This window comes from Hesperophylax consimilis, chromosome 27 (assembly GCF_061612785.1).
Source record: "Hesperophylax consimilis isolate HC1 chromosome 27, BYU_Hcon_1.0, whole genome shotgun sequence".
NCBI lineage: Eukaryota > Metazoa > Arthropoda > Insecta > Trichoptera > Limnephilidae > Hesperophylax > Hesperophylax consimilis.
In genome coordinates this window covers 27,633,474-27,660,758 of record NC_142862.1, presented here as the reverse complement: position 1 = coordinate 27,660,758, position 27,285 = coordinate 27,633,474, and the positions used below count along the sequence as shown (strand labels likewise).

The window sequence follows — 27,285 nt, the reverse complement described above, 5'->3', positions numbered from 1 at the left end:
TATGCTCAATCAACAAAACAATGAAACTGAACAATATCGTTGTGTTATATATTTATGTGTAATTTATTAGTTATTTCTAGTTAAATAAGTGAAAATGTAATTTTCTTTCATGTAGAATATTTTTTTTTTAAATTAACACCTCCCTAATTGAGAATTACTCGTTTCTAGAGCGATACGAAAACTTATTATTCCCATGGTGATAATTTTAGATTCTCTTTAATTAGTATAAATATTATATTATTCTGGGAGATTGCTTGATTTAACGCAGGTGTTTTTGGATATTCCAATCGCTACAAAATTAAAAATGAATTTCGGTTTTGACCGAAGGGCATCCATATTGAAACGTCATAAATATAAATGATAAACTGGCAACACATTCAACATGGCCGATATATGTTTATATTTTGACGTGACGGCCGATGTCATTTGCTAGTAGAAAATCCATATGGCCACTCGTTGAACCGGCTAAAATAAAATAAAATCTACGTTCGATAGCATTATCTGTATCCTTATTGTAAAGTTTATTTGTTGTAAAATGAGTGGTTCGTCAATACCTTTTAGGTTATGATTATAAATGGTTCCTGTCAAAAGTTATCTTGATTGTCACGTCGCGAAGTCATTCATGTGCCGAATATGGAGAAACAAACGCGCGTCGGTCGGAATAGAATGATAATTATGTTTAAATTAATTGTTTTCTAATACTAAGTGTCGTCAAAAGGTTATATTATGGTGAGAAAATACATTTAAAATGAGGTTGAACGTGAGAAAAACTGTGGTGGTCGGTGTGGTGTGTTTAGTGATATGGGTGGCCTTTACCTATGTTTCTTTCACCAATAGTCCCCTGGGGGCGAGGACAGAGGGTGATGATTACAAAGATGTCGTCGAGAAGGGAGTTGTAGACAGAATACTCAAGCTGGAAAGAGAGTTAAATGCAGAACTGGAGAGCAACAAGGACATGCTACTGGAGATCAAAAAGAGATTATCCGAGAAGCCTGAAGTCAAAGAAGTGGCTATCAGCAGCAAAGAAAATGCAGATGAAGGTAATATGTCTATCTTATACACCTCTGAAAAAACATGGGATGTAACTTGACTTGCCAAAGTGAAAACTTTTTTTTTTTAAATTACATATTTCAAATAGAGAATAAAAGTAATCGTCTTGTAAAATATACTGCAGGTAGTTACCAAATTAATCATTTGTCCGGATTTGAAAAGATTGTGTTTATGTTATTTGATAATTCAGTTGAATATGCATAAGGAAATTAAATAGTTTGTGAACTTTAGTTTTCAGACAGAGTGAGTCAAAATTCTTTACTTTATTAATGCGGTATGTGACTCAGGTTATACTGATAATTATTTATTTATTTTTATCTGTTTTTATCACAAAAGGTTAGCAATACATTCTGTATATATTTATGACAATGCATAAGATAATAAAATGACAAAACATTATTAAAATCCACACAGATTACATTTATGATGTGAGATAGAATCTACTTGATGCATAGTTTATAGCTGGGTTCTCGTCTTATATCTATGGTCTATTTCGTGGAACCAAATTTGAAGTGGATTCAACTTTGGGTTACTATCGCATGAAGAGCCCGTTCTTACCGATCTTCATAGATTCTATGAAATAAATCACAAGATCCTATTCCATCCACCAGCAAATGCTTCTAATATAAGAATAGTATTTATAAATCATAAGATACAAAATAACCCATTGTAAACCAGAATTATTACGTTATGTAGAAAATTTTATTTATAAAAATATTTATTACTATACCCTGCCACGCGCTGCCTTGGCTCAGTCTGTCTGTACAGATAGAGAAACAATCACGCGTGTTGTTTTTATGTCCAAAAGATGGCACTGGATTTGTCAAAAAATAATATTTATTACGCTTGCGGCACGTTCCAGCGTGGAAGATCTCAGTATTGCCCTTGTGTAAGACGACCATTCAGAATTGAAACATTGCTTTAAATGGCTTTAGCTGTGTTTAGTGACTAGATGTGAATGGCCAGGTACTCCCACACCTCCCTCTCCCCCATCTCCTTACCCTGCCCACTACCTTCAGCCTCACAGCATTCCCCAATTGGGGATGCCATAGTCTCATTGGCCCAAGACGGTTGGGAGCAGTTGGGTTTATTGTGCGGTAGTCACATTAAAAAATAAAGTGATTCCAATGAAACTTTAAATTGGTTAATATTAGTAGAATGGATGACGTCTTTTGGAAGTTTGTTCCGTGCGTCCACTACTTTGTTTGCAAGGAAGTGTTTCCTATGATTGGGATCAGGGTTTGCTAATATAATCGTAGGTACTCTGATTTCATAATTTCCCCTATTTTAAATCATTCTTCATTTTAAAATGCCGCTCTCAACATATTGTATTATGTACTAATATTTTCGAGTGACAAATTACTAAGGAATTCTATTTTTGTAAATTTAGATCTGTCTTTTTTTAAAATCATTTCCATAAATTCATTATTACATAATTCATGGTACATTATTTCTATAAAACAGGAAAATTGCAGCACAATATGCTGGTATTGTTTTTTCCATGGCACAGGAAATCCAATCATCAACTAGTTGTAATTTACAATCAGATAATATTTAACCATTTGCTGTTTTATCAGTACAATTAATCTTTTACAAATAACCATGAATACGTTCCACCTATAATAAGTACTTCTGTAATTGTGTTAGCCTTTATAGTAATTGTATATTATAAATGGAAATATATTAATATTTTTTCTTTTTATTGGGTTTCAGTTATTTATCATAATCTTTATATTAAAACTGATGAATTAATCAGACTATGTGAATGTATGTAAGAATTCAATAACTGATTTATAACTTTTACCCACGGCTGACGCACTTGTATGTGATTTGGGAAGTCAAGCCCACAGCACGGCTGACGCAAACTTATGAATTCTAGCAGCACCCAGGATTCAAATCAAAATTTCGAAAAATGTACAGGTCAAATGGTACTCAACCTGGGTTTAAAATATGGCTTATTATTTATTCCAATGACATCTGATGAAATATGTTTACTCCAAAATTAAACAATATTGCGATATCAATCAACTTTATCTAAATACAGAAAAGTGTAACGTGATTACATTTACACGTAAAAAACAGCCGACTAATTATACTTACAAATTAAACCATGTACCCCTACAACGAGTAGAATCAATGAGCGATCTTGGAGTACTGCTAGATTCTAAAATGTTATTTAAGGACCATATTGAACATATTTTAGAAAAAGCCAAAGCCTTTTACTATAGCACACACACTAATTCTGCTATATATATCATATGTAAGGTCACAACTCGAGTTTGCCTCAGTCATTTGGAATCCTCAATATCAAACATACATTGATCGTATTGAAAATATCCATTCCAAATTTATTAAACACCTATCGTATCGCTTTAGCGATCATCGGTTTGACCCTACCGCTTTATATAAATGTAGAAAAATTTCTGATGCCCTATTCTTATACAAAATCGTAAACAGTTTGTTGAATCATCATATCTGATAGAAAAAGATTGCATTTCGTTGCCCCGAACACAACACCAGATCGAACGAATTTTTTAGAACACCACACTGTAAAGCCAAATATTGCTCAAAACTCTTTAATAGGACGTATCTGTAAAACTCACAATGCCTCTAGAGATGTAGACATTTTCAAGTGTAACTTGAAAATATATAAAATGCAACTTACTAAACTGATAACTTAATTTTTTATTTTATGAAATAATCCTATCATCTTAGTTTATTTTATTGTTTTTATTATTATCATGCTAAAACTGTATTACTACTATCTGACTTTAATTGTTTTTATAACATTTTGTAATTCCTTATAATGTTTATTCTTTATATTTCTTTTTCGTTTATAAATATATTGTATAGGTGCAAATATTGAATCAACGACTAGAATTAATGGTACATTATTGGTCTAATATAGACTGCAGAAGTGAAAAAGCATGCACTCGATGTTCCGGAACACATGACAACGACAACGACAACGAAAGCTCTCAAAGAGACATCCAATGCATTAACTGCAAAAAAATGAATGATCGATTAAAATTACAACTGCCAACTGACCATTTTGCTTGGAGTGATGAATGTTCAGTGCACGTGAGAAAAGTTGAAGCGGAAAAAAAGAAAATTGATTTTTTATGTCACTAAAGACCTGCTCTAAGGTAAACAGTAACATAAAAATATTTTCGAACAACAAATTCGAAACCGAAGAGATCTTGTACCTTAATATACAAAGCTTGCCTGCACACCATGAAGAGTTACAAATTTTACTCGAAGAACGAAAACCTCAAATGATCATGCTCAGTGAAACGCATGTCACAGAAGAAATAGAAGAAGTTGAAATAAAATTTACGAACTATAAGGTAATAAGATGTGATTCGAATAGTCGGCATACAGGCGGAGTAATAATGTTACTGAAAGATAATATAAATTTTGAAACAATTTCTAACGAAAATCACAAAAACTGTACCTGGATCTTAGCAATAAAAATTAAGAAAGGATTTAGACTAGGAGTATACTGCGTAATTTATCACTCCCCAAATGCCAGTAAAAGTGACTTTATAAATTATTTTTAAAACTGGTGTTCAAATTTTTTAAAAGAAACTGATCTCAATATAATTATTGGAGACTTTAATATAAACATGAAATGCGAAACAGATTTTTATACAAAGAAAATGAAAAGCATCATCAACATTACAGGAATGAAACAGTTGGTCAAAGAATACACTAGGATAACACAATCAACCTGTACACTCATAGATCTTGTTTTATCAAATGATTATGAACTAAATGTAAAAATATTAGATACACCTAAAATAACAGATCATAGCATCATTAATATAGTGATGGCAAAAAATAAAAACTTCAAAAATATCAAAAAAGTTATTAAAAGAAGAAACCTGAAAAGATACGATAAGAGTAAAATGATTCAAGAATTATTGATTCAAGATTGGAAAGATGTAAATAACTTAGATTTTCACAAAAAGGGTGAAACTATAATAACCAATATGACTGATGCAATAAATAAAATAATGCCTGAACAACGTATAGTAATTAAAACCAATTATTAAATGGTATTCCAAAAAACTAAGACAAATGCAATATGAACGAGATACTTCTTATAAAATAGCAAAAATTACAAAGGATAACGAACAATGGAATAGATTTAAAACAATTCGAAACAAGTACTCAAAACTTATAAAGGATACAAAAAATGAACATTTCATCAACAAAATTCAACGGGAAAGGGGAGATCCAACGAAAATGTGGAAAACACTTAAGTCAATGATGAAAAATAAATGTGAAGATGTGGAAAAAGATATCATATTCCCAACCGAATTGGCTGGCGAAAACAACATGGCTGATAAGTTTAATAAATATTTTGTGACAAGTATAGAAGAAATTAACAAAAATATCCCAATCATAGAAGAAGAAGAAATTTTCAATTTTGAAGAAAAAACTTGCGAATTAAAGTTTAAGAAAATAGACGGCCAGAAACTCCAAAGAATACTGTCCAAAATCAAATCAAAGCCCAGCCAAGATGGGATCACTATTCAAATATTAGAACATGCATTACCTGTAATAGGAGAAGAGTTTCTTAGTTTAATAAACGAATCGTTAGAAACAGGGAAGTTTCCTGAATCATGGAGAACGTCTATGGTGATACCGATTCCAAAGATTTCGAACACAAAAAAATGTGAAGACTTTCGACCTGTAAATATGTTACCAAAATATGAGCAAGTGATGGAATACATAATTAAATCTCAACTTGAAGAATACTTGTAAAATAATAGCATCCTTTGTGACAAACAATCTGGATTTAGGAACAATAATTCATGTGAAACAGCGTTAAATTTAGTAATTGATGATTGGAAGGAAGATATAGATAAAAACTTGCATATTGTTGCGGTGTTTTTAGATTTTCAGAGAGCTTTTGAAACAATAGATAGAAAAAGAGTTATTAAAAAATTAAAAAAATATAGAATAAAAGGGAAAGAACTGGAATGGTTTAAAAACTACTTAAGCAACAGACAACAAACAACAAAGATAAGAAACAATATATCAAATCCGATTGAAAATAAGCTGGGTGTACCGCAAGGATCTGTATTGGGTCCGATATTGTTTATACTCTACATAAATGATATGGTAAAAATATTAAAACATTGCAAAATAAGACTGTTTGCAGACAACGCACTAATTTATATTGCAGAAGATAATTATGAGAAAGCAATCAAAAAGATAAATAGTGACTTAGAAACATTGTCAAAATGGCTCAAACTAAATAAATTAAAACTAAATGTAAATAAGACAAAATACATGCATATAGGCAGAACAAATACACATGAGGAACCAAAGGTTTCTATAAATGGAGAAATCATAACAAAAGTGGAAGAAATTAAATATCTAGGTGTTTTTATAGACTCAAAATTGAACTTCTCAAAAAATGCAGACTATACAATTAAAAAAATTGCAAAAAAAATATCATTTCTTGGTAGAATCAGAAACAAAGTAAATAAAGAAACATGCCAGATAATATACAATACAATTATATCACCACACTTTAATTACTGTTCAAGTATTCTTTTTCTCTGCAATAAAGAGAAAATGAAAAAAATGCAAATACTGCAAAATAAAGCAATGCGAATAATACTTAAGCGCAACATATACACACGGATAAGAGACATGTTAAAGGAGCTGAATATTTTGACGGTGAAGCAAACTGTGTATTTGAATGTACTTATTTTTATACATAAAATTAACTTAGGGATGATGTCTAAGGAACTGAAAAGAAAAATAAATTACAATAACGAGATACACGGACACGGAACGAGAAATTCTAAGCAAATTAGATTGCCAACAAGAAAAAAAACAAGCACCCAAAAATCTCTGATGTACCAGGCCGTTCAACTCTATAACAAAATCCCGAAGGAAATTGCTGTGATAGAAAATATTAATAAGTTCAAAAATGAATTAAGAAAATATGTCTATCTCAATTATTAATGTTTCTTTTTTTGTGACTTTATTGAAATATTTAAAGAAAGATTATGTTTGCCAAACAATGTACATGTTTATATGTTTATAAAACTATTAGCACACACGAAGATGTGAGCTAACTTAAGATTAATAAATAAAATAAAATAAATAAATAATATTGTAAACAATTGCTGTTTATGTCAAATATATAAATGACTGTTTGTTTCCTAAATAAAATAAAATAAAATAAATAAAAATACAGATTCTTTCAGCATAGCCCTGAAACCACCATTCAGAATTGAAATGTTGGTTGAACTGGCTTGTGTTTGGTAACCAGGTACTTCCCCACCTTCCTCTACCCCATCTCCTTCCTCTCCAGGCTGCTTACACCCCAATTGGGGATGAGATAGTCTCACTGGCTCCAGACGGTTGGGAGCATTTGGGAATCCATAAAAAAAGTCCCGCCATTTATTTAATAAACACATATCTCTCTGGCTTCAGTTTTGTGTGTTTAATTTTATATAACAAACTTTAAAAGTGAGATTGGTTTCATAGCTTACATGTTTATATTATTGTAATAAAAATGCAAGGTTTCAGAACAAGATAAGTTTAAAAGATAAATAAAAAATGTCAAAATCGAGCCTTACACAGTGGAGGTCTGAGCTGATTTGTTTTAACCCCTCCGACTTTTCGCGAACTTGAAGCTAAGATGTCTTTACCGAAATGTCAATTTCACGAAAACGTTGTGTTATTACCGCCTCACAATCAAAGCTCTATAAATGAAACATTACTGAACGGAGCCGAATAGTAAAAACTGTTTTAGAAAGGTTACAAAATAGGCTTTCAAATTGTTGTATCATAAATAAATATTAACATTTGTAAATATTTAAATTTAGAATGGAAACATGAAAAAATTGTAAAAATGACTCACCTGTAATGTTTTATGTAAAAACGATACTAAAATCACGGATAATGTAAAAAAAAAACACTTATTTCATCGTACAAATGTACAATAAACAATTCTGTCACTTCACTTTTTGACCATTTCATACAAAATATATTTTAAAAAAAATAATTAAACTTGCGAGGCGGGTCGGCACGTCAAACGGCTTTCTTGGCGTCGTTTTACGATTTGGCGGGTAAAATTTGCTTCCACTGAGTAGGTCTTTTTACGGGTTTCTATGGATAACTTTGAATAGAGATGTGAAGCTTCATTCAATACGAATATTCTACTTTTTGTTTTAGGGATGTCACTAGAAGAATAACGGAGTTATGACGATTTTTGTGGAAACACACGCGTTGACGTGTAAACACGCTTATTGTACTTGACTGCTATCGTTATTTTATCGTGTATATCTGCTTACGTTGCTGACCGGTTAATCTAATTTTATGTAATGGGTGATTTTTGGAGTTGTATGACTAATAAGCAGGACCATTCATTGGATAAAAATAGTTAATCATATCAATGATTTCGATTTGTACTGGTAATGAATGACACATTTGTGTTGAAATTTATTTAGATACATGGTGTGTAAATTGTGTAATTATGTACGTAATCGAATGAGTACGAATGACCACTGCACGAAGGAGGAAATACGTTGCAAGGAAAAGGAGAAAGGACTCGCCGTGAAAGAGTGACTTAGTGGTAAAGAATGTTAAATTAAAATCAGTCAAGGCAGCAGTCCCCAAAAACGTTCTTCCTTCTTTTATATTAACGTGGTAATTGATTATTCCAGGCCAAGCAGCCAAGTTTGCCATCCCCGTGCTGGTGCTAGCCTGCAATCGCGTCACCGTCCGGAGGTGCCTCGACCAGCTCATCAAATACCGTCCCGACAAGGAGCTGTTCCCCATCATAGTCAGCCAGGTGAGAAACAGACAAACGTTTAGTCGGGTAATAAGTATATAATCAGAGGTTGCTGATTTAACTGCACATGATGCAGATACAAGAAGGTTATAACCAATTTGTCTCATGAGAACGGGTTGTTATCATAGCTCATTCTAGAGTTCAACAGCTCCGCTATGGAACAATTTTCCAGCCTCTGTATTTCCTCCCTCCTGCAACACGAGTCTCTTCGATACTTTTTAAATTTTATTTATTTATTGTCTAGGTCATTACTTTCATTGGGGGTCCGTTTTGTCAAAATACAAGACCGTCGCACAAAATGTTTTTCACATTTCCCACACGATCACACATGGTTTTACTATACATATGCCTCAGGGATCTCATTTCCACAGCATTCAGTCTACTGCCATACATCAGAGTAGATACTTGGCTTGGCTTCTTTGGACAGTTTTTTGTTAGCGCCTACCGCATTCAGTTAATTAATGGATCTACCTATATTTACCATTCTTCCAATATCTTTCAGCCTTTCCATCTCTCGTAAACTTTAATTTCTAATTTAATTTTTTTAAATTTCTTTTTACTATTTATATAAATGAACTTTGCAGCATGAAAATAGATGGTAAAATAGTTAGATATGCTGACGACATAGTTTTACTTTTCAAATCTTAGGATTGGAATAATGTATATAACATAGCGAATTTGGGAATCTCGCAAATGAAAACATGGCTAGACTCAAACATACTTACACTAAACATATCAAAGACAAAATTCACAACATACAGTATAAATAGCACGGGACAGCCAAAAAACAATAAAAATACACGAATGTTTAAACACCAACATCTGCGTTGCCCTCCTCTAGAAAAAACAGAACAAATAAAATATCTGGGAATCGTAATTGACCATAACCTTAGATGGATACCTCACATCAAACAAATCACAAATAAACTTCTCAAAACAATACACATTTTCCTAAACATAAGAAACATATATAAAATAAAACAATTGAAAACAATATATTTTGCACTCTGCCAATCAATAATAGAATATGCAATTATTGCTTGGGGAGGAGCAACAAACTCGGCTATCAATTACCTAGAAACCGCACAGAAAACGATCTTAAAGGTAATACTAAAAAAACATAGACTGACTGATACAGACCAAATATTCAACAGCTGTGATGTACTAGATATACGCCAATTATACGTTAAAACACTACTAAACTACATTTTTGACAAAAAAAAAAAATTTCAACATACACAAAATAACACTAGAGACCAGTTAGACAAGCGTACAAAGAAAACATAAAAACTCCGACAGTAAATTCAAGCTTTGGACAAAGAAACTACCAATACCATGCTATAAAAGCTTTCAACAGTGTAAAACTTGAAATTAAAATTGAGGAAAGTAAAAATAAATTCACACACAAAATTACAAAATGGATTAAAGAACAAAAAAGACAATATTACCAAAATGTCATAGCATAAAATAAAAATAAAACCCACACGTAACACACAAAACCAATATAAACACACAAGATTATATTTTAAATGTATTATTTTTTCTTTAAATGTATTCAAATCACTATTTTCATATTATAAAATGAAGGCCTCAGCACGGGCAAGCCACCCAGTGAGGCCTACATTACTGGAAAACTTTGAAATGTTAAATATATTGTACCAAATTAAAACAAAAAAACATACTTCCCAAATACACAAAATCATACACCTGCCGCAAATATTCATCATTTGTGTATTTTCCTGTAATCTTTTTCTTTTAAAGTTTCAAATCTTCTTAATACACATACATATAAAAATTGATCATGCGTATCTTTGTGCTCGGAAAACTTGACAATTAGTCGATCGATATCGCTGAAAATTTAAAAGGTTTGTTCTTATTAATGCCAGGAGTGTTTAGAAAGTGGTTTGAATAGAATAAGTCGGGGACGCCTGAGGAATACTTAATGCAATATCTTTGCATCGGAATGAGATACGGAGTGGAATTCGATGTAATGTAGTTTCTTAACAGTAACGTTATGGTAAACAGTAGTGAACAGTGGAAGAATTCGGAGACGCCCGAGAAAGACATTAGCAATCGCGAAGCATTGCATGGTCCGCAAGTTATAAATATTTTACCTGTTAATTTTAATTTATCGATTTTGCAATCATGTTTTTTATCAGAGTTGCACAGAAAACATTTCTGTCATTTTAATTTAAAACTAAGTTAAATGAATTATTGGATTTTTATCAGGAAAACAATATCATGGCCTTCAAACAATGGCCCATAAAAATGATTCCATAATACATAAATGTAAGTCTTTTATAAATAATTTATTATGATATTTTTTATACAGGACAGTAAATTAAAAATCTTTTAAAATTATTAATAAAACGGGGGAGGAGGGGTAAGGCTCTCCATTAGAAATCCATAAGTTGCGGGTTCAAATCCCGGCGTGTGCAAATTAATTTACCAATGACCGCCAAACAACTCGATCTTGGCACACACTCCTTGCTTCATCCACATTTATAAATCTTCTCATTCATACTCTTCTGTTATTCCACCTCTTGACATGGCCCGACTCAAGTATCTGATTCACTTGGTTGTGCCATGTCTTCCTCGGGCGTCCATGTTATTTCACAATTGATTCATTTAAAGTTTTACATAAGTATATTTATGACACGTTCCAGAGTGAAAGATAATCTCAGTATTGCCCTGGTTTAAGGCCGCCATTCATAATTGGAATGTGGCTTTAGTGATACTTTCTCTCCTTCCCCTCCCCAATACTCCCCACTATCTTCAGCCTCACAGCATACCCCAATTGGGGATGCCATAGTCTCACTTGCACCAGATGATTGGCAGCATTGCTAATAAAATAATGCTAATAAAACCAAATTCATCACTTTCAAAATAAAAAATACAAAAAACTCTGAAGAAAACCTTAACTTGAAAATTCATAGCCCCCATCACTTAAATGAGCATTGTAATTGTCCCTCATTAGAAAACGTTGACCATATAACGTATCTAGGTCTAAAAATTGATTTAAATTTAAAATGGACCAATGACATTAGCTATTTAAATAATAAAATTAAAAAACTAAGTTATTTTTTCAAAACTATCAGGAATGTGCTAATTAAAAAAGACTTAATCAAAATCTACATGGCTCTCTGCCAATCACTGTTAGAATACGGTATTATCGGATGGGGCAGTGCAAATAAAAATAAACTAAATCCACTAATTAAAACTCAAAAAGCCATAATGAAAATTATACTGAAAGTTCCTGTAAGAACTAGCACTGACGAAATCTTCAACAATCTTAACATCATGTCAATTAAACAACTATATTCTAAAACTATACTCATTTACATTCATAAGTACAAAACCCAAGAAATAACAATAAACATGTACAATAGAAACACTAGATCTCATGGTCAAAAACTTATCCAACAAATAACTACTTATACAACTTTTGGGCAAAAAAGCTTCTTATATCATAGTATTAAACTCTACAATAAAATACCACTCTCACTCAAAAACCTCAACATTATAACATTTAAATCTCAAATAAAAAGCTGGATACTTAACATAGAGAGATCTGCAATAGAAAATATACTGATATCAAACACAGACTAAAACCGAATCTACTAAACTGAACTATACAAAAAAACACTATCTTACTTATTTTAAAATTATTTAAAAAAAAAAATATACTACATGATATATGTTTGTAATTAAATTCATATGTTACTTTGTTGTAATATTAACTTTCTTATAATTAAATTATAATATGTAAATGACATCCTCAGCACGGGAGATCCCAGTGAGGATATCATTATATCTATAAATGAAATATATTACCAATGAAAAGAAGACAATAAATCATTATTATTATTATTTGTGACTCGGTATCAACATACATATATATTTTTTGATTGCTTTTATATTTGATATTCCAGGACTGCAATCACGAGCAGACGCGGGACGTGATCCTGTCGTACGTGAGCCCCGATTCGGGAGTGACGCTGATTCAGCAGCCTGACCTGTCGGACATCCCGGTGCCGCCCAAGGAGAAGAAGTTCCGCGGCTACTTCCACATCGCGCGCCACTACAAGTTTGCGCTGGATTACACCTTCAACACCGAAACGTACGATGCCGCCATCATTGTGGAAGGTGGGAATTTGTCAACTTCATTCTTTACAACTTTGTGCCCATTTCACAACATCTAAATACATATACTTGAAACGGTTTTGGCTTCAGGACAAAAAATATGCATTGTAAATATAGTTTGTCGTTTCGTCACTAGCAAATATATTTATTTTATCTGTGAAAAAGTGCAAAGCCAAAGTGGAAACGTCATCGACCTTGCCACGGACTTCTTGTGTATTGTTTATGTCATATTACTATTTATTTATTTATTGCATCTCACCATACATAAATCACGTTTTTTCTCATAAAAATCAACCTCACAAGGACTAAGCTTGTATTGAGGTTAACAAATTACATTTGAGTGAAGCGAACATAGAGTAATCACAAACATATTACTAGTATTACAAGTATTACTACATAAAACACAAAATATGACTATTTTTATTTAGATTCATTGCAAAGGATACGTTTTTTAGCTTAATACCATAGATAATCAAATTAATAGACTTGCTCTAACATGAAATCTGGGTATAATTTCGATGAGCTGGAGGAAAATCACGTGACCATATTTTTGGCACCAGGAGGGTTCGAGAATGCTTTAAATAAACTACGACATCAGTCGTACATTGATCACTGAAGAGCGCATTTAAATAACCAGATAATAACCATGTGCGAAAAAGTAAAGTAAAGCAAAGGTTTGAATGTTTGTTCTTAAACAAATTGCCTGGCAGAATGACGGTAAAAATGTGTTAAATGTGTGAATGACGTTAAAATGTCTGACTAAATAGTGTAAAAAAATATTAAATTTTAGAAACAAGCCCTAACTTTTGTTTACCCGATTTGGGATATGCAGTTAAGGATGGGTTGTTTCATAGAATTTGAAAAATTCATCAAATTTCAACGTTTATTTGCTAGTTCTGTGAATTTCCTATTCTAGTTCTATATTCTATATTATATCCAGAGATGTGCTTTATTTCAAATAAATCCATTTCAAATGGAAATGCAAAATGCGTAATTTCCATTTTGCATTTTAAATGCTTTTCTAAAAACCATTTTGCATTTTGCATTTTAAATGCTTTTCTCAATGCATTTTCCATTTTAAATGCTTTTTTGCAACATTCTTCCTACTATCTCCACTAATCTTTTTTTCTTAAGCCCCAAATATCAGTCGGTCCTCAACCTCGCTATGAGAGATAATTTAAATTTGTCAAGTTGCTCCCTGTTAGGAGCCCTGGCAATTGAGTGATACCATTACAAAAAATACTGATTCAAATACTGAACATAGGGCCATGACGCTGTAATATTAAATGTTAGATAGCAGTTTCGTGATTGGTTTATTTACGACAGTTTCTATGTTTTTACGTTGGCAACATTAGTCCCGCGCAAATTTTTTGTGGTTTCATAATATGTAGTCATGGTGTTTTTGGATTTACCATCATGTGATATGTTGGTTCTACATTGATTTCCATTATTAAATGACAAGATTGTTTAAAAATTCTATAATTATTTCAATTGTTTGACCTGAGAAACCATTTTGCATTTTCAATGCATTTTGAAAATAGGTATTTTGCATTTTGCATTTGAAATGCTTTTCTAAAAACCATTTTGCATTTTCAAATGGAAAAGTTTTGACCCATTTCCATTTTGCATTTCAAATGGTTTTGGGTACCCATTTTGCACATCTCTGATTATATCATTATAGGCTAGTTACTTGACACAACTGAAATAATAACAGAACTTGAAAAATGACTTTGAAATTTGAAGAATTGTTCAAATTCTCCGAAACAACCCGTCCTAAGTTTTTATCACAGCCAGAATTTTGCGCGCCATTGTAAAAAGGACTAGTAATTCGTAAGCAGATTTTATTTTTGAGTACTGAATGGCGATCATTTATCTTTTATTGACAAATCACTGAATGTGGGACAGTCACGCCTGACTCTTCAAGGGACAGATTGCGCGTCTGGAGCTCTGGCGGAACAGGCACCTCCCGCGCTCTGCGCAATTTGGTTTGTTTCCCTTTCCCTGATTGGTTCGTCTATTAATTTGATGTCAATGACTACAACCATAAAAATATCTTAGAATTTCTATATTTCTTATTACTGAATTCTGTCAAATCTGTGATTATTCTTAAATCATGTGCTTGAAAATAAGAATGTCCAGACGTTCTCGAAAAGCACAATGGCACAGTATAAAATTGCGGCATTTTAATTAAAATTATCAATAAACATTCATTAAAAAAATTCATCGCTGCATGTGTCAATGACTGATTCGAGCATTCCAGATTACCTACCATTGAGAAATGATTTATTTCTCACGATTTACCATTTGTTATTTATTTTCAGATGATTTGGACATAGCCCCGGACTTCTTTGAATATTTCCTGGGAACATATCCGCTCCTCCACAAAGATCCCACTCTCTGGTAAGTTCCACAATATGTTATATCTTCGGAGTTGTAAATACTCTCAGTATTGCACTGGTGAAAGAAATTGTGGTCAGATGTCAATAGCTTGGTACTTCCTAACCTTCCTTTTACCCATCTCCTTCCCCTCAGCCTCGCGAAATACCCATGGCTTCGGATATTTCGCCAACAATACAAATTTATCACGATATATTTGTATTGTTTTTAACAACATTTTAAATGAAGAATTAATCTAACTTGTCCACCAATTTAAAAAATGTTACTACTATTAGTTTGCGAGGAAAATAACAAAATGTCAAAAAAAAGTTTAAAGTCGTTTATCTCAAAACAGCCTTTTGGAAATACAGCATATTGCCATTAGCTGGGCGAACACGCGACGCGGACATGGTGGAGATAGCTGAGGCCAATACGCTGTAACAGTACAGACTCCCGCACGGCAACTGTGTTGTAATGGCAAAACAGCATATTTGTAACAACATGAGCGAGCTGGGACTCCTGTGCTGTATTCACATAAAAATTTTGATAAATTAGATTCTTTCAATTTTAAATGGGATTTTTTTCCTGTGAGGGGACAATGACATCATAAAGTGAAATATTATATTACATTTTTTTATAGTCTGTATTTGCAATTTGATAGTTATAAGTGGATAATTAAATCGCGCTATTATATTACGTTTGTATTAAATTTCTCTAAATTGTGTTTCTATTTTATTTTTATTCATTCTGAATGCCCTTGAGGAGTTTTTTTTGCCCTAAAAAATGGCACAGCAAAAATTGGTCCAATTATTATCAATGTAGGTATTTTGCCTATCAAAATGGACAATAAATTATAAGCATTACCTTTGTTACTTGTACTATCATGTAGCCATGTATCTCTGGAAATTATTGCAGTTTTCTGCCGGACACGTAGTATTTAAATGGTTAACGATTTTATTAAGTGACTAACTATCGGCATTACTCATAAAAGTACCAGACCCTAGACGAATCAAGAAACTACTCGATATGGACAGAAACTCACTGAGGGAACTGGTAGGACTACTAACGGGACACTGCCATCTCAGGAGACACATGCAGATATTGGGAGTGGAAAACACCAATAGATGTAGGAAATGTGAAGAGGATGAAGAGACTCCAATTCACCTGTGGTGCCAATGTCCTGCCCTGCTGGGAACTAGGCTCAGATACCTGGGGAGACATACAGTAGAACCAGAAGACATAGCCACATACCCAATGACAACTGGTGAACTTTATTAAAGGGACTGGGTTGTTGTTAGAGGGTTGAGGTATATAAATGGGAGATAGCATGGGCCTATGGCCTAAGTACTCACGAGAACTACGTGTAAACCGTCTCTATCGGCATTTCCCCGCAGTCTAGTTTCCTCTGCCAGTTTCGTGTCTCTCTGCCATACATCAGGGCTGGTATCAACACTCCATTATGGACTGCTAGCTTTGCTTTGAACAATTTTTTATTTGTGCCAACCGCGTTTAGTCCTCCATTAATGAAGTTTCCTGCCTTTACCCTTCTTTCATTATCTCTGTCAGCCTTCCCTTCTCTCGTAAACATGCTTCCCAAAAACATAAACTCATCCGACTGCTTCAAGTATTCGACTTTTACAACTATAATGCACACTGTTTTCGTCCTCTCCCTTTCATCGTGACTTTAGACTTACTTATATTCATCATTGACTCATTCTTCATTCTAGACACGAGAGACTTCCACACTGTTAGAAAATCAGCCCCAAATCATCAGCACACAACAGGCAACATACTAGCAGATTGATCATATTTGCACCCAAGCCCACAAATAGAATAACCACGCCGACATTATACAACCTTGCTTTTTTTTACCTTAGTTCCACAAAGGAGACTCTGAGGAAAATAATTCTCAGGGCCTACGTCGTCTTTGGAAGTCTTATTAAGGAAAAGAAGGAGAGGTAGTTCTGGGAAGGAAAAAGGTATAATGAGTGGGTAGGATCTGAGGATCAGGGTGTCCAGAAGGGACGTGTGAATCCATACCTACCACTGCGGTGCGAGAGAGTCGAGCTGGAGTGATCAAAGGGTCTCCCTCTCCCGATCCGGCCCACCTCACCCCATGAACCCAGGCACCCCTGTTAAGTCACCAAACGTAGTGGTCCATTATGGCAGAGGTGTTGGTTATCTGATGAATGGTTCCAGAGGCGGTGGTACCCATACCCATCTCCCAAAATAAGGTTAAACATCTTTCTGTATTTTCGAACCACGATTTTATGTTAACAATAATAATTGTTGTTGCAGGTGCGTGTCGGCTTGGAACGACAATGGGAAACCTGGTTTGGTGGACCCCAACGCCTCCTCGCTGCTGCACCGCTCCGACTTCTTCCCGGGGCTGGGCTGGATGCTGACCAAGGCTCTGTGGGAGGAGCTGCAGATAAAGTGGCCTTCCTCGTAAGTTTAACTGCGCCGCACCTTTCTGTATTCAACGGCCCTCAATACAAGCAATCCAAATTCAGTCAGCCATGCCTCCCGGATGTCTGGTTAATTTATTTACAACTATCTGTCTTCTTTATTAATATGTAATATTAATGAATACAATTTGTATGCAGATATTGGGATGATTGGATCAGGAAACCAGAGCAGAGGTTGGATCGTGCCTGCATCCGCCCCGAGCTGCCCAGGACTAAGACATTTGGAAAGGTTAGTTCCTCTTCACAACTACTATTCTAATGCGGTAATGACATCAGCATCAACTTCTTCCAATTGTCTTTTGGGGTCAGGGAGCCATCGCTTCGATACAGAGCCTCCACGTGTCCCCGTCCACAGAAGACCCAGTCTCTGCCCGCACAGCCTCCAGAATTGTTTCTCCCAACTTACCCTGGACTTCTTCCCACTGGAATTACACTCAGCTGTAATATGCATAAATACATTTTATAAAGTATTCTCTCTTGTCAATCATGTATAGTAAAACGTTTATCTATCGTTTTTTAAGGGTCCTATTAAAATAAACGGTTCCATGGCTACTCAGGATACTGACAACTCAACACAAAGTGATATAAAGTCATTAAAAGTGATGGAAAATAGGCCTGTAAAACTAACCTTTTTATTATCACTTTTCAAGAGGGTGTAGAATTGCCACTGTCCTGAATTGCCCGGTTGCCGAAATAAACTATGAATGCAAAAAATATAGAAAAAAGCTTCAGTCATACTTAAATGTTTTATATTTTTAAGAAGATATATATTTCACATGTAAATAAGTGTATTTAAATTCAAAATCAATGCGTTTTTCAGTAAAATTTTTGTCCAATTCTTCGAAAAAATTTTATCTTTCTTGAAGAGTATGCACTTTTTTCATCAGACAGTTCATTTATAAAGGTTAAAATGCAGAAAAACTAGAATTTAAAAAGATAATCGCATGCCAAACCGCGGTGTTTGAATGTCTAACGACAACTAATGACAGTAGCGGCTGCCAGCAGCAATCGATCAAGTAAAATAGTATAAAAAACAATGTGCTTTTAGATTAAAGCGGTAAAACGATACAAAGAAGTTAATTCAGCACTGGATGAAATAAACAATACTTGCTGGAAAATTGTTATTCGAGAAACAATCGATTGAGATTTCACTGTTAATCACACAATATTAATTGTTATTTGATTATTTCCAGGTGGGGGTGAGCAACGGGCTGTTCTTTGACAAGCATCTGAAGCTCATAGAACTCAGCCAGCAGTCGGTGGCTTTCACTGAGATGGACTTGACACATCTTCTTAAGGTAAACAACGCAAATCACAGATTTACTCCTTCCAATATCTTGCCATTGTGTAATTTCTGAACACCTTTTGATGTTGATGTGAAAAAAAGTCACTTGGATCATAGTTCTTTTTTAAAGTAACATTATTTTCCTTTGAACCATCTTGGTGTTGTCATTTAAAACCATTTAAAAGATTGTAGTTCCCTTAATGTTTTTCAACACTTTCTTGAAGAAAACCCATTTATTTATATATAATTTGTACATTTATTTATAACAATTACAGGAAATATAGCCTAAGACGTTATAATTGTACCATTTATGCAGTGTATATGCAATGCCAAAAATCTCGCAAATGCGCTATAATAAACAAGACTTATTGCTGATAACCAATCATCATTCCAATATGGGTTGCAGGACAAGTACGACCCGCAGTTCGGCGCGGCAGTGTACACGGCGCCACCGATGGAGCTGCGCGAGTTGCGTGCGGCGACCGTGCTGAACGAGACGCCGGCGCCCGCTGTGCGAGTGGCTTACACCACCAAGGAGGACTACAAGCGCACCGCCAAGGCGCTCGGACTCATGGACGACTTCAGGGTGAGTTATACTTATTTATTTATTTTCTTTGAGACACAAACAGAACATTTATGCCTAAATATTTCTTTAGTTATGTCTTTAGAGCACCCCGGGCGATAGTCTTTTCCATGTAAAGGTTAAAACATTACATATGTCTATGTTGATATAATTATTAAGCACTATTCTTTAATATTGTTTTATTGTTAGAGTTAATATATTTTTTTAAATTTCATATCATCAGCAGAATGACTGATAACATGTTTAATGTCATTTATATACAAAATAAATAATTGAGGCCCCAGCTGGGAGCCTTGAGGTACCCCTTTCCCTGAGGAAATGGCTATAGTATGTGACATGTAATCCTTTAAACAGTCTGATGTTTAGTTTTAATGCAAGATTAGAACCATCTTAGAAGATTTCTACTGACGCCAATCTTCCAGGGTTTATTTAGAGTATAGTCCTATCCTATCCTAGTAGTATTCGCCCTATCGAAAACTTTAGAATTTATTTAAATTTTTTTTAAGAAAGACAACATTCTCAGGTTAGGAAAAACTTGACAATATTTGAAAATCTCCTACTACCACCACATTAAGTGGAAAATATTGCTTGTGTTATGATGGAGGACTTAGCCAGCAGAGGAATTGAACACACTACGCCTGGGTGGGACCCAAACGCGTTGTTAACTCAGCCACCGTCCGGTCTAGAATAAATCGGTGTAAATGAAATCAACCTGCTTCCACTCTCCATAGAGTTAGGAACATAATCGGTGATCTGTTCTATGGTCGATTCAACATATCATTTTTAAATAAGTTGAAAAGTTGATCATACACAATTTTTTCTGTGATTTTACAATTTCACAAAGAAATTAGTTAATTTTGTTAACTCCTCAGAGGCCTCAAACATATTTTGACATAGGGTATTTCCGCTTTGCAATAAAATCCAAAATAAATTTAATTTAATGAATATTTCTGAATTTATCCGAAAATAAAAACTGCTTTTGAAAGGTGATAAATACGCTTTCAAATTTTATTATTATAAATAAAAATTTATTATTAAAAAAATGGCTCACCTTACGTTTTTTGTAACTAAAATTACTGATATAAAAACACACATATTTTATTACTCTTTTGTAATTTCATATAAAAATAATTAATAAAAACACAAAGTTTCATAATTTTTTTTATTCATATTGGTTTCAGAACCTTTGGTTTAATAAAGGTGCACATTTTAATTCTTCTGTGGTTACTTTTTTTGATTTGACTACAAAGCGTGGTGTTTTCTCTTTCTAACACCGTTTAGATCATATTTTTCACCATGACAGACAGCAAGGGAGATACAACGATTTCTATGAGACATGTGATTTGTTCCCAAAAGTGAACCAATTGGCCTGAAGGATTAGATAATATTATGACTAAAATTGAATGGAATTGACTGTTCTTTTTTCTGTTGCAGAGTGGAGTCGGCAGGACGGCTTACAAGGGGGTTGTCACCTGTTTCTTCCGAGGCCGCAGGACGTATATCGCGCCCGAGCCCCCCTTTGAGAAATACGACCCCGCCTGGAGCTAATATTACAAGCTCCCACTCAAAATAGACACACGTGCTAAACAAACAGTTCACATGGTCTAATTCGTTATCGAAACGACCCACACGACAATGTATTATAATAAACAATTTATTTAATCACATATTTCAATACAGTGAAACTGTAAAAACCATAGACGGTGGAAACAGAGGGAGATATGTCATGGACGCGTGCCGACTGTCGCCGAGCTACGGCCAAACTGCACACACTATGCAACAATATGCGATTTTGTGTGGGTAAAAACAAAGGCGTGGCACCGCTGTGCACAGGTGCACGAATTGCAGCAGTATGGATGAAGGATATTGCGACACACATTACGCACGCGGTTTATGACCCATCTCCCTTGTTTCTGCTATCTGTAGTAAAAACTCTTATAGATCACGCAATTAGAGTTGACACAAACAACACATACTGAGGATTGTCTGTGTTGGTGCATATACAGTTAGTGATGTTCTTGCAAAAAACCTCAGAGTAACAACCTTGTCTTCCTTACGCCTGCTTATTGTTTTTAGCGAAATTAATTTGTTACATTTTGAACATGTATTTGAAAAGTTTTTTTCTGAATAACAACGTTTGGCTGTATACAAGCAATGCATGTGTGTATGTACTGTGTTTGAGTCAACTCTGGATAACCTATAAGGGTACATACTACCAAATGTAGTACTTAATTTAAAACACCCGATTTTTGACGTGGCAGTTTAGTTGCAAAATTGCAATATATGTCGATGACAGCGGTGCCAATAAAACAAAACGCTGAAAAAAAATTGGTTAGATAAAATATAATATGTATTTTCAAACATCTTTCCACTCTTGTCTATACAAATTAGTCATGCGTTATTGTTTTAAATTAGTGAATTCCCTACAGTAACTACATAACAGGATTAATTGGTTAAGTTAATTTTAAGACCAAAATTAATCCTTTTAAAAATATATATTTGTAGATATATACATACATACTTAGTATAGTTCGAGTGATTATTATTATTTTTTTTTAAGTATCATTTAGGTTCGATAATATCTATCTTCCTTATCCAGTTTTCATCAGATTTATTACTTAACAATTCGAGCAATAGCGTATTTAAAAAAAAAGTCTCTAGCGATAGAGATTCGCCATGCTCATTCCAAAAATCATGCCCCTTAATATTAACATGTAAATTTCTTATCGCCAACAAATCCATATATATTTTATTCACTCGAGTGCTGCCGTATCCATATGGTTCAATCATAAAAATCGCTTATTGATAACTACTTACCGTGAATAATATATTTGTATCGATATATGTAAAGTATTGAAATGAAGGTAGATTTGAGCAGAGGATGAGACAAGCATTCGTACCTTTATATAATATCTGCAAGCATTCTATCTCGCTTGCACTGATTCTATTTCACTCGAGTGGTTTAGGTTAAATTTATCATTTAGAAGTCACTTAATTAATGATAACAGAATTATTATCGTTTTCACAAAATCATGACAAATATTCTTTGCTAAGTCCATTTTTTTTTTTTTTTTTATTGTTAGGTACCTACCTACCTAAAGCCTAATTTAAAAAGGTAATTGAAGTTTTGATCGTAATCTAAAGATCGCATGCAAAGGATCGTAAGCGCATTTGACTAAATGTTCGTAAATTAACGTTTTCTTATTATTTGCCTTCCATCATTTTGCTTACGATCATTTGATTACATCATTTGATTATGATCATTTGATTACGATCATTCGATTACGATCATTTGATTACGATCATTTTGTTTATGATCATTTTCCCCTTAACCATTTAAACAATATTGTATACTGATTTAATATAACCTTAACACTGTCTTATAATAATGGGCTCGCTTAAATATGCGTAACATTTGAGCGATGGATAATTCATGCATAGCAGCCAATGGGTTAAAAACAATCTTTTTGAAGTAAGCACTGAAGGTATAAACCGATAGAAAAGTGTTGTGTGGATATCCGTTTGTTCAAAGTAGGCTCAATTTTTCCTTACTTCACTGAAATTGACGAATTTATTTTCAATGTAGTTTGCACTTAATTTTTTTTTCATTTGCTTTTTGCAAGTCTGCGAATATCTGACGGAAAACCTATACTTAATTTATTATTGCATTTTCCTAGCATGGCTCTAATGTAAAATAAACTTAAAAACAACACTACTAATGCTCTAAGAATTTGTAAGTTGATTATTATTAATTGTAAATAAATTTATTGGTACATAATGTAACTAACTGACTGCAGTTCATGAAATTTCTTTATTTAGCTTGAGTTATTTCAAACTCTTTCACTTTGATGACCATCGAATCGACGTCCAGTGCCATTTAAAATTTTTTACATTATAACGTCCCCGATACTCGGGCCCCTGTCAAGGAAAACAACATGACAGTTATGCTTGACACAATTTGATCAATGGCTGAAGCGGGCCGAGAAACAGGGAATTTCAAATAATAAAAATGGCGCTATTCTCTGATTTGATGGTCATCAAACGTTATCCACCTAAATATTATGTAATCAAAAAGAATTTGTGATTCTATATTATGAAAAAAATTGTTGTAAAGAACTTCTAATCGTTTTATGTTTAGCTAAAAAAATATTTAAATGCGTTGTTATTATTAATTTTATAAGGGTTTACTTTGAGACAATAGACTTGCTTTTTCCCAATACTTTAGCAAATTCCTTCAAATGTTCAAGTGATAATTTAATTAATTTTGAATGTAGCTATAACTTGGTGGTTATCCATTGTAAATAAATTGAACAATGTTACTTTTTTTTAACCACTGTTTTACATAGGTCTACCGGTTTCGGAACAACCGTTCCTTCCTCAGGGCAAAATATAACAATTTAACATTACAAAACAGTGGTGAACATAATATATTACTAAGTGTTGAAGGGGGGTGGAGGCGTGATAGGGATTATGGAGAGTGGGGAAGAGATAGAACGGACGGTGAACCAAAAACATATTGTCACGACTTGATTATAAAACATTGACTTTTTTCTACTTTCTATAAAAATAATATGCATGTATTATATATGTAAACCTTCCAGAAGAAATTCTCTAAATGTTAGTGAAAACACTATCAAAATCCGTTTCGTAGTTTAGAAGAACTAAGCGCACAAACAGACAGTGGATAGCGACTTTATCTTATGCTATTCAGAGATAGATAAGATGTGAGAAATATTTATCCCTTCATTTTTTGCAAATCATCATACTTTTTAAATAAAAAATTTCAACGTGTTCCCTTTCACACCGTCCGTTCCATCTCCCCCCACTCTTCACTAATCCCTAGTCATGTCCCCACCCCCACTTCAACACTTCCTAATACATTATGTTCACTTCACCCACTGTTTTGTAATGTTAGTATATTTTGCCCTGAGGAAGAAACGGTTGTTCCGAAACCGGTCGGCAGATATAAAAAAAGCAGTGTTTCAAAAAAAAGTAACATCGCTTGATTTATTGATAATTGGTAATTGATTGACAATAATAATATTGTCTGTGTGTACTATAAGTAGTTTTTAAATAATGTTTATTTCATTCCAGAATGAACTTTCTGAAAGATTCAATATATCCACTACTTATATTAGTATCTAAACTGAACTAAACCACCTTTTCATGGTTTTCAGAAATTCATAGTCAGAAGTAAATCACTAAATTACTTTTTTGGTGTATAGTAAAACATTATACCAACCAATTTTTTACACTTATCTTCAGTTTTGTCTATGAATTTCTAAACGCTGTGTATTTATATGAATGTAACATACAGTATATGTGTACAAGAACTTTTCATATTGAAAATTTTTTAGTTTATTATTTTATTTTTAATCTTTAATTTCTTCCAATGAATTTATATATTTTTAAGAAATAAGTTGGTATGTTATAATAATTATTAAAGTTTTTTTTGTTTGTAAAAATAATTTCTCTTATTTTCATAAAGGAAACATTCCTTAATTCTTTATATGCGTCACGTTTTGATGTTCGGCACCCATGCTCGATGCTGGGTGCCCCTGTACGCGGAATTTTTTAATTGAATCGTGTTTGCAGGGGGCACAGTCTCTTGCAAAGCGACTTCTGTGATGTCTGCTTACAACAGGTTAAATGGAAGGACAACTGAAGTGTGTTGTGGGCGTGTCGGTGTGCTAGAAGTAGGCTCAAATATCCTTACATCCGCTGAAATATATGAAACATTTACATTCCCTCTAATTTTGTTCATTGTGTGTGCAGCCCATCAACTTATCTATGAAAGATATTAAAGGAAGCTAGTGCGCAAATACGCACATAAGTAATCAAGTTAATTTACCACAGAATAATAAATTACATGTTTTAAATACGTAGGTTATTAAATAAAACTATTTTCTTACATGAAAATGTTCATTCATCCGAAATTCAATAATTAATTGTTTTTTAAAAAAAAAGGGCGGAGACGTTTACACGTAGTTCCTGTGAGCACTTAGGCCATAGGCCCATTGTGCCATCTCCCATTTTACCTCAATCCTTTAACAACAACCCAGTCCCTTTAATAAAGTTCACCAGGGTTGTCATTGGGTATGTGGCTATGTCTTCTGGTTCTACTGTATGTCTCCCCAGGTATCTGAGTCTAGTTCCCACCAGGGCAGGACATTGGCACCATAGGTGAATTGGTGTCTCTTCATCCTCTTCACATTTCCTACATCTATTGGTGTTTTCCACTCCCAATATCTGCATGTGTCTCTTGAGATGGCAGTGTCCCGTTAGTAGTCCTACCAGTTCCCTCAACGAGTTTCTGTCCATATCGAGTAGTTTCTTGGTTCGTCTAGGGTCTGGTCCTTTTATGAGTACTTTGGATTGTCTCATTCCAGGTGCCCTCTCCCATTCTTTGCAGTGCTGAGATTTGACCCACCTATCAATATGTTTAATAATTGGTGATTCTTTTATTCTATTTAACTTAAATAATATTTGATTTATTTATTCCGGTTTATGTCGATTCTTTACCAGCCCTTAAGGGTTGCGGGGAAGGCTAACAAACTAAAGGCTGACGATTTTCTTTTAAATTATGTATCGCCGCGGAAGGATATGCGTTATTACATTAGTATGCAACAATGAAATAGTCACAGTAAAAATAGTGCCTACCTTTGTTTTAACTTCTACACAAGCAAAACAATGAAAATAACACAAAAACCTTCAAACAAGAGATCATTCATAAAGGTTTGTTCAACATACGTAACATGGTGGGAACCCTGAGAACCTATCATAAAATATAAATTATTTTTGTGTAACTAACCATCATGCCGTTTCCTCGCAGGGGTAGGCAGAGAGGACGGACCGCCAAACAACTCGGTCTCATTCACATTCATACATCGTCTCATACATACTCTTCTATAATTCTGACTCTCGACATGGCCCGACTCAAGTATCTGATTAACTTGATGGTGCCATGTCTTTCTCAGGTGTCCCCGACTTCTTTCACCATTCGTTCTATCTCCACATTCCTCACACGATCATACATGGTTTTACCACACACACAGCCTAAGGGATCTCATTTTACAGCATTCGGTCTGTTTTGCATTTTTGTGTATACTTGCGCGAAATAACAATCTGGTGCCACAGATTTTTGATTTTGAGATTTGTGCGGAAGATGCAAATATGTGTGCGGACAATTTTTAACAGATGTGCGGCCGCACACCTGCACACCTTAGAGGGAACGTTGCCTAGGAGTTAAAAGGTTGTATTCAATTTGGCAACTTCATTCATCTTTCAAATCGGTATTATAGCTCAAACGTCTTTGTATTATCTGCTCCAAGGTTATACAATTTACAAAATAAAAGTCATTTTTTAATTTTTAATTCAATATTGTTTTCTTTCTACATTATGTGTGTGCGTGTGTTTTTTTAATGCTTTTATTATTTTATGTTGTGTTATTTTTGTAACGCAAAAGCCCATTTCGAGTGATACCATTCTCTACGGATGGTTAGATTATTGTTTTGTTTATTTACACTTTAATTTGTTTTTGTTTTATGCAAGTGTTTTA

At 33.8% G+C, this 27,285-nt stretch overlaps 1 protein-coding gene across 1 annotated transcript; it reads left to right on the top strand.

Moving 5' to 3' along the window:
* The first annotated feature begins 380 nt into the window (after window positions 1-380).
* Mgat1 (alpha-1,3-mannosyl-glycoprotein 2-beta-N-acetylglucosaminyltransferase) lies at window positions 381-27,061 on the top strand. Its single transcript, XM_089648427.1, has 9 exons — window positions 381-1,040; window positions 8,745-8,872; window positions 12,805-13,018; window positions 15,337-15,415; window positions 17,690-17,839; window positions 17,998-18,088; window positions 19,053-19,157; window positions 19,551-19,730; window positions 21,162-27,061. Exons 1-9 carry the CDS (start codon window positions 749-751, stop codon window positions 21,273-21,275), a joined length of 1,353 nt encoding a protein of 450 aa, XP_089504553.1. The 5' UTR covers window positions 381-748; the 3' UTR covers window positions 21,276-27,061.
* The last annotated feature ends 224 nt before the right edge of the window (window positions 27,062-27,285 follow it).

What these genes read in the sequence shown, in the direction of transcription:
- Mgat1 (XM_089648427.1), top strand. Translation starts at nt 749, where the DNA reads ATGAGGTTGAACGTGAGAAAAACTGTGGTGGTCGGTGTGGTGTGTTTA. An exon ending in CAAAGAAAATGCAGATGAAG is followed by an intron (nt 1,041 to 8,744) that starts GTAATATGTCTA and finishes TGATTATTCCAG; the next exon opens with GCCAAGCAGCCAAGTTTGCC. An exon ending in TCCCCATCATAGTCAGCCAG is followed by an intron (nt 8,873 to 12,804) that starts GTGAGAAACAGA and finishes TTGATATTCCAG; the next exon opens with GACTGCAATCACGAGCAGAC.